Source organism: Protomyctophum parallelum (assembly GCF_964188405.1).
Source record: "Protomyctophum parallelum genome assembly, chromosome: 18".
NCBI classification, from domain to species: domain Eukaryota; kingdom Metazoa; phylum Chordata; class Actinopteri; order Myctophiformes; family Myctophidae; genus Protomyctophum; species Protomyctophum parallelum.
The window spans coordinates 29,211,851-29,220,124 of NC_139716.1; the positions used below are offsets into that span (position 1 = coordinate 29,211,851).

The 8,274-nt window shown below is 42.1% G+C and overlaps 1 protein-coding gene across 1 annotated transcript in view; it reads left to right on the top strand.

Annotated features, from left to right (window-relative positions):
• LOC310876187 (broad substrate specificity ATP-binding cassette transporter ABCG2-like) overlaps nt 1–8,274 on the top strand; it is an 18,261-nt gene extending 9,987 nt beyond the window's left edge. Inside the window, exons 8-19 of the mRNA XM_083789632.1 lie at nt 197–245; nt 458–547; nt 2,002–2,106; nt 2,446–2,591; nt 3,053–3,135; nt 3,765–3,854; nt 4,237–4,361; nt 5,314–5,468; nt 6,030–6,119; nt 6,245–6,312; nt 7,354–7,502; nt 7,731–8,274. Of these exons, the coding sequence (XP_083645758.1) occupies nt 197–245; nt 458–547; nt 2,002–2,106; nt 2,446–2,591; nt 3,053–3,135; nt 3,765–3,854; nt 4,237–4,361; nt 5,314–5,468; nt 6,030–6,119; nt 6,245–6,312; nt 7,354–7,501 (1,149 nt within the window). The 3' untranslated portion in view covers nt 7,502; nt 7,731–8,274. The remainder of the gene's footprint in view (nt 1–196; nt 246–457; nt 548–2,001; nt 2,107–2,445; nt 2,592–3,052; nt 3,136–3,764; nt 3,855–4,236; nt 4,362–5,313; nt 5,469–6,029; nt 6,120–6,244; nt 6,313–7,353; nt 7,503–7,730) is intronic.

Here is an 8,274-nt window from a genome sequence, read left to right on the forward strand (position 1 = left end):
GTAGTATGTCATTTTGTTTGATTTTGATAGCACGGCATATTTTGACTTGCTGTTACCTGTTTTTAGTAGTTTGACCATTTAGCATGATATTCATAGTAAACCATTCCAATGTCAGTGTATTGATCATTTGATATTATGTGAAGACATAACGGTACTTATCAATACAGTCACCAATAACTCTGCTTACTTTGATCAGGTGTACCATGGACCCGCACAGAGTGCCCTGGACTACTTCTCTGGGATAGGTGTGTGTGTGTGTGTGTGTGTGTGTGTGTGTGTGTGTGTGAGTGTGAGTGTGAGTGTGAGTGTGAGTGTGAGTGTGAGTGTGAGTGTGAGTGTGAGTGTGAGTGTGAGTGTGAGTGTGTGCGTCGTGTGTGCTCACACTATTTTTTTCTTCTTTTTTCATTTTCATAAGTATGCATATAAAAGACAATATTGCTGAAACTTCATTTCCCAGGGTACACCTGTGAGCCCCATAACAACCCAGCTGACTTCTTCCTGGATGTGATCAATGGAGACTCTACGGCTGTGACTCTCAGCAATGATGGTGAGAGAGAGAGAGAGAGAGAGAGAGAGAGAGAGAGAGAGAGAGACTTTGTGGTCAAGCATGTAAATCTGTAATAAACACTTCAGCTGTGTTTTTCTCCAAGAGCACAGCAGACTCGGTGGCTAGGCTATATCTAGTTTATTGGGACATTTGTGGTCGTAGTCAATTACATCTGTCATTAAAAAAAATAAGATTTTTCGGCGATTATCTTAGTTTTAGGGTAACTGTTGTATAATTGCAATATTACACTTGAGGGTGTTCTTTATCGTCATTAATGCACTTCTGCGATACCTTTCGGCACCGCAGGCGTGCATTAAATGGCGATACAGACCACCCACTCTTGTAATATCTCTTAATAATAACATCTAGTCATACAAGCAGAGATGGATTCTGAATAGGTGAGTTACTAAGGTGTAAAATGCTATGGTAGGACTATACGCAGAGCAGCCATTTTGGAAAGAACTCTTCCTATACTTCCGGGCCCCTTCCCACCTTCACAGGCGTTACCGAGGCTCTGTTCCATTTAGTGTCAAGTGGATCTCAAACTTTTTTTTCCCTTTTCATAATTCTGCAGATTACACACCCGTGTACGTACAGGGCCATCCACTCAAGGACACTGGTGTAGCAGAGGCGAGCATGGTTCCGTCCTCGGGTTGAGTACAGAGTGCCGTAGAGGGTGTGCTGTGACTGGCCAGTCGCTGTGATTGACAGCCTACACCTAAACCTAACCCTAACCTTAACCTCAGTAAAACTATACCTAAACCTAACCCTAACCTCAGTAAAACCATACCTAAACCTAACCCCCAACCTTAACCTCAGTAAAACTATACCTAAACCTAACCTCAGTAAACTATACCAACATACAATCCAACTTTTTATTTTCCAACTTTGTTGCTTTTGAACTGTGATGTTGGCTTAATTTTGTTGGTTGGTTGACTAATCATGTAGGACGGTTGTAAACCTTTGAAGACAGAAAAACAAAGGTTAACAACAATGCCAAACAACAAATGATAATTCTTATCACTTATCAACTTATCACTCAATGTTTTCCTTTCAACAATGCATGTTTGACGAATGGAACAGCTGGAGCCTTAATTAGCATAATCGCTAACAGCAATTGGGGAAGGGGCCCGAAAGTATAAGAGTTATTCTGTGTGCTATACGCTGGACTGGGGGGGTCAATAAATGAATAAATAAATGTATCAGTCTGCAAACTCGCTTTTTACAGCATTCACTTCAATTGAAAAATCTCCTCTCCTCTCCTCTCCTCTCCTCTCCTCTCCTCTCCTCTCCTCTCCTCTCCTCTCCTCTCCTCTCCTCTCCTCTCCTCTCCTCTCCTCTCCTCTCCTCTCCTCTCCTCTCCCCTCCCCTCCCCTCCCCTCCCCTCCCCTCCCCTCCCCTCTCCTCTCCTCTCCTCTCCTCTCCTCTCCTCTCCTCTCCTCTCCTCTGCTCAGTTGTGGACCCAGAGGCTGCCGCTAGCTCCAGACAGAGCATCGAGGAGAAGCTGATTCAGGAATACAGGCGCTGTGACTATTACAAAGAGACCCAGGCTGAACTGGGTACGTCCTGTGTGTGTGTGTGTACTTTCTTTGCGTATACATCAGGACAAACGTTTGGCCTAACAGCCTTATTCAGTGTGTCACACTGAAGATGGCTGTTAGCCGTTTGTCCTGATGTAAGAAACAAACCTGTTGAAATTGGATTCTTAGTCTGTGCGACCTCTCTACCTATTCCAGCAAAAATAAAAATACAAAACAATTGCGGAGAGAATCACTTAATACAAATATTCCGCGATTGTATACTCAATACTCATACAATGTACGATTGCCGATATTATTCGTCCCATCGCCCGAGCCCCATAGTGGTCACGTGTGTCTTCTCTCCGTGTCTCTGTGCAGAGAAGATCATTCGTGGTAAAGAGAGAGGCGTCCGCCCGCCGTCCAGGACCATCACCTACACCACCAACTTCTCCACGCAGTTCAAATGGGTCATGAAGAGGACCTTCAGGAACCTGGCGCTCAACCCCCAGACCTCTGTCGCTCAGGTGTGTAGAATAATCCACAACACATTACTCGAATATATAATGTACCTGTAAGATACTTAAAGTTGACCGCAGGGTCGGCTGTGGCTCAGGAGGTAGAGCAGGTCGTCCAATGATCCCTGGGTCGGCGGTCCGAATCCCTGCTCCTCCTGTCCACATGTCGAAGTGTCCTTGGGCAAGACACTGCACCCTACATTGCCTTCAATGAGTCGGTCGGTGTGAGCTTGCCACCATTGGTGTGTGAATGTGGGAAGTGAGGACGCTGGCGTCGACTGTTCGCGGCTTCACCTCCCAATGTATGAATGAATGAACCACTGTAACCAAGCGCTTTAAGCACTTGGAAAAGCGCTATAAAAATTCATTATGCTTGTAGATATTTTTTGTTGAATGTTCCAGAATGTTCCCAGGATTCTTGTGGTCAATCAAATTCATATACCGTAACCTTTGTTTGTCTGTGTATTTAGGTGGCAGTCACCATGCTGATGGCTCTCATTGTCGGGGCCATTTTCTTTGGTGTGCAGGCAGACCACAGTGGCATACAGAACAGGTACTCCAGTTACTGCCCTGCAGTAACTACGAAAAGAAAAAAAACAACAACAACTGATACAGTACATACCAGTGATATGTGATATTAACACAAACTGTTCTTGAGGTAATTGTTTATCCCCCAAAATCACGAAGGCTAATTTGACCTTTTGGGATACACAAATATGTTGGTGTGTCCAAAGTTATTACTGCGTGTTGGCTTTGTAGGGCATTTCCACTACTTCTTAAACATTTGTTTTCTAATTAATGGAATTTTTATTTTTGTAATTGTATTACTTTATTATTATATTACTGACAAAACTAACTTTTAGTTTAGTTTTTTAGAAAATTGTAGTCTTTTGGAGAATTTAAAATAATAACTATATATATTAAAAAAAACAAAAAACGTAGGAAACAAGATATAAAGGGACCCATAAAAAAGTCTCCACGACCCACAAATGGGTCCCGACCCAGTGTTTAGGAACCATATTCGTACAGTGTTGGCACTCATGCACACACACAGGCACAACAGCTGTAATATCATTGGTTTGTGTTATGTTACTAGAGGTAAAAACAATACACATGCTGCATCTGGTATAGCAATAGCATGTCATATTACTTGATGATGATGATGATGACGGTGTGTTTCAGGTTTGGAGCTATGTTCTTCGTCATTGTCAACCAGTGTTTCAGTGCTCTATCTTCAGCAGAACTCTTCATCCAGGAGAGGAAGTTGTTTGTGTAGGTGACGCAGCGCACACGCACGCACGCACACGCACGCACGCACATAATTACAAAACATCATAATATGAGGTAATACTTACAGCCTTGAACCTTGAACCTCCTTGGCTTTAAAACCCATTTTGGGCGGGAACCCCTTTTGGTGTTAGCATTATGTTATGCTTTAGCTATTGAAAAATAGCAGATCTACAAGCTCATACGAGCAGTGCGCTACGAGCTTGTAGGTCTGCTATTTTTGAAAAATCGAAGAACGAATGACATAGAAACATAGGCTTTTTCAGAAAACCGTCAGGATGTAGTTAAGACATTTTTAGAATCTGATCTCAGGTCAGAATGGGTTTGTGAAAAATGTGAGTACTTTGTTCCCCCGCTGTCTCTGCAGACACGAGTCCATCAGTGGGTACTACCGCGTGTCCGTCTACTTCCTGTGTAAGATCCTGTCTGACCTCCTGACCCTGAGAACTGTCCCTGCTGTCGTCTTCAGCTGTGTGGCTTACTTTATGATAGGTGAGTTTACACGCACCGTAAACACGACATTCACAAAAGCAAAAGGTTATTATTCCACATGGTAAATACATTTATTTTACAGAGTAGTGCATACAATAACACATAGGCTACATTACAGTAACCTACTGCCAGAAGAATACATTATGAAACTTCAAATGAACGCGTTAATTAATAAAATGACCATGGGAATGAGTGACACATTCTGTGTTACTGAATTAAAAAGGGAAAAAGAATCAAATTACACACACACACACACACACACACACACACATACACACTCCACTTTTTTGTGTCGTGGCTTTCTTTATCTGATAACATTTAGTCCAAAATGCATTCATGGTGCTAGAGTGTGCACGTTGTGTAACTAACTATTTATCTTATTGTGTCTGGATATATTATGCATGCATTGTGTGCTACTGTAGGTGCTACTGTAGTATAGAGGGTATGCGACTATGCACATCAGTTATGCAGGAATCTACTTTCTGGCCTTGACAGCCCGTACATCCAAAGAGAAAAGTCCTATCTGATTGCATTTAATGATGTTAAACTCACTTGCCACTTGATTTGCCACGCACTTTATGCATGCGCATATCCTCTATTATTAGAGGATTATTAGTATGCGTATCTTATGTACCGGTATGTATTGTAATTGTAATTGTCTGTATTTTATGTAACGTGATCATGTGCGTGCATGTCAATTTGTGTGTACATATGCATTTATTTGAAAACTTCAGTTACTAGTTACTCCGTAGATTTGTATTATTATTACAAAACATACATTAACCACTTTACCCTTCGTGTGTGTGTGTGTGTGTGTGTGTGTGTGTGTGTGTGTGTGTGTGTGTGTGTGTGTGTGTGTGTGTGTGTGTGTGTGTGTGTGTGTGTGTGTGTGTGTGTGTGTGTGTGTGTGTGTGTGTGTGTGTGTGTGTGTGTGTGCGCTCGCGTGTTGCAGGGTTTAAGGCCACAGTGGGAGCGTTCTTCACCTTCATGCTGACCGTAGCGCTGGTGTCCTACACGGCCACAGCCATGTGCATGGCCATCTCCGCTGACCAGAGCGTGGTCGCTATCGCCAACATCTTCATCACCATCGCATTTGTGTTCATGATGGTGAGACACACACAGTCACACACACACACACACACACACACACACACACACACACACACACACACACACACATACCTTACTCATGCAGGTATAAGCAGTGATTTGAGTGTTTGGGTGACATACTCTGCATACTGTAGTACTAACAACAATACAATATGCCAGAGATAATGAATGGTGGGTCGGTCATTGTTGAGAGAAACACTGACAGGGTTATTAGACCCCCGGTGTGAAACGAAGGGGTCACTGCTGATTTATTTGATTCGGGTGCATTGTCTTCATTGGTCTGTCGTTCATAACTGCGCTCATTATTGGAAGAAAAAAAGGGGCGCCTGGAAATGTTAAAAGTGCACTAAACAAACGAAACATTAAAAGTCCATAGACTTGGCTGCCACTCTGTTTAAAGTGCTTTAAACAAACGTTTAAAAAGTCCATAGACTTGGCTGCCATAAGACGTAATCCCGAAAGCCCGGATGTCGGAGGAGCTATAGCGCCCCCTCAAATAAGAGAGGGAATCACATCTAAACCCCCACTCACTGTCTGTCTGTCTGTCTGTCTGTCCAGATCTTTGCAGGCCTGTTAGTTAATCTTCCCAGTATCGTGAGCTGGTTGGCCTGGCTCAAGTACCTGAGTATACCAAGATATGGAATCGGTGTAAGTACATCCTACACAGACACACACACGTGTGATACTGTATAATGGTTTCCAGTGATGTCAATTCAGTCATAATTGATAAAGATGATGATAATGATGATGAAGAAGATTCTCTTTTTATTCAGGCACTGCAGGTGAACGAGTTTGTTGGTTTGACCTTCTGTAACTTCAGCAGTCCAGTGCCTGGACTTGTGTAAGGCACACACGCACGCATCTTTTTAAATTAAGCTACATAATAGAAGTTCAGCTGAGACCAAGGCCAGCACGTGATTTAAACTCTTAAAGATGTGCAACATCGCCACACAGTGGCCAAAGAAAAGCAACACATCACCAGGCAGCTTGACAGTGTAAAAACACCTGGGACTGTGTTACTAAACATCTGGAAATATCTAATGACAGTATTCTAAACACAAGACTGTTACTACACATCTGGAAAAACGAATGTATGTGGACCAAACACAGCTAGGGGACTGTATTCACTAAACATCTGGAAGACAACAAATGACTAAAACAAACACATACCACACATGTAGACAGGACAAAACAAAGAAAGCAATTTACTCAATTTACTCCATAATGTTTTACTCCAGATTACCTTAGTTTTAGATAACAAATGGTATGTCATATTGTTCTTACTTTTTACTTCGTACTTGTTACAGGAAATTAAAGATCAATTGTTAATTAGGGAAGTTTACATCCATTGTGTCTTAGCTTTTATGTAAATGATAGGTGTTTTAAGAAGTTTATTATTCTATTACAATTTATATTTTTAGTTTTGACGATTTAGGCATTTATTTAGTTATTTCTTAGTTACTGTAATGGGTTGGTGCTGCAGTCATAAGGCACTTTCAGACGGGCATTGATTAACGCAGATGTTGTCGCCTGGATCATCGACAGGTCTGCTCATGAGGACAACGCAAGCGTAAAAACAAAGCCAAACAGAATCCAGGTCTGGTCAGTTGCAGGCAATTTTTGCACAAAACGAGCACGTGTGCGACAATTTTGTGGGAACGCTTGCATTGTCGCCCCTCGGCTTCTCCACACGACGCACGTACAAAAACCCCCCACAAAAAACGCAGGTCTCCTTGAAAATGAATTGCGAGGCACGTTAATCGCTGCCCGTTTGAAAGGACCTATGGTTGGGTGAATATGTAGGATCCATCTGTTATTGTTAGTTACATTTTCTTAGTATTTAGCCAAAAAAAGTGCAACCATTGCTCTGTGTCCTCCTCAGCTGCACGGGGGAAGACTTTCTGACGGACCAGGGCGTCGACTATTCCACCTGGGGATTGTGGCAGAACCACGTGGCCTTGCTGTCCATGACCATCATTTTCCTCGCCATCGCTTACCTCAAACTTCGTTTCACCAAGAAGTTCACCTAAGGTCTTCTTCACGAAGACGTTAATCTGGGTCTTAATCAGGACTTTCACCTAGGTTTCCATCAAGAAGTTCACCTAGGTCTTCTTCACTCAGACGTTAATCTGGGTCTTAATCAGGACTTTCACCTAGGTTTCCATCAAGAAGTTCACCTAGGGTCTTCTTCACTAAGACGTTAATCTGGGTCTTAATCACGACTAACACCTATAGGTTTCCATCAAGAAGTTCACCTAGGTCTTCTTCACTAAGACGTTAATCTGGGTCTTAATCAGGATTTAATCAGGACTTTCCATCAAGAAGTTCATCTACGCGTCTTCATCGAATCACATGACGCGTGCTTGGCGACAGGGCCACAGTTCCACCTCCAACCAGTAGTGAAAAGTAACGAAGCACATTTACTTAAGTACTGTACTTAAGTAAAATGTTGAGGTATTTCTTCTACTTTACTTGAGTATTTCCAATTTCCAATACTTTTACTTTTACTCCACTATAAATCTCGGATCCAAATATTGTACTTTTACTCCAGCACATTTACTTGAAAAATGAGTATTCTCATAGCATCATTATATGCAACTTGGAACCTGTGCATTTTTTACTACAGGTGAGCAGTATAAAGCGGTATGCAATATGCCTTGAACAAGGACACTATTATTTAAAAAAAACATACATTAACCACTTAGCCCTATATTCGTTTCGGCTATTTTCAAAACATTTTTTTTTTTCCATAAATTTGAAAACATAAAAGGAGACATTCTGCACTGTACTTTTGGTAGGCTAA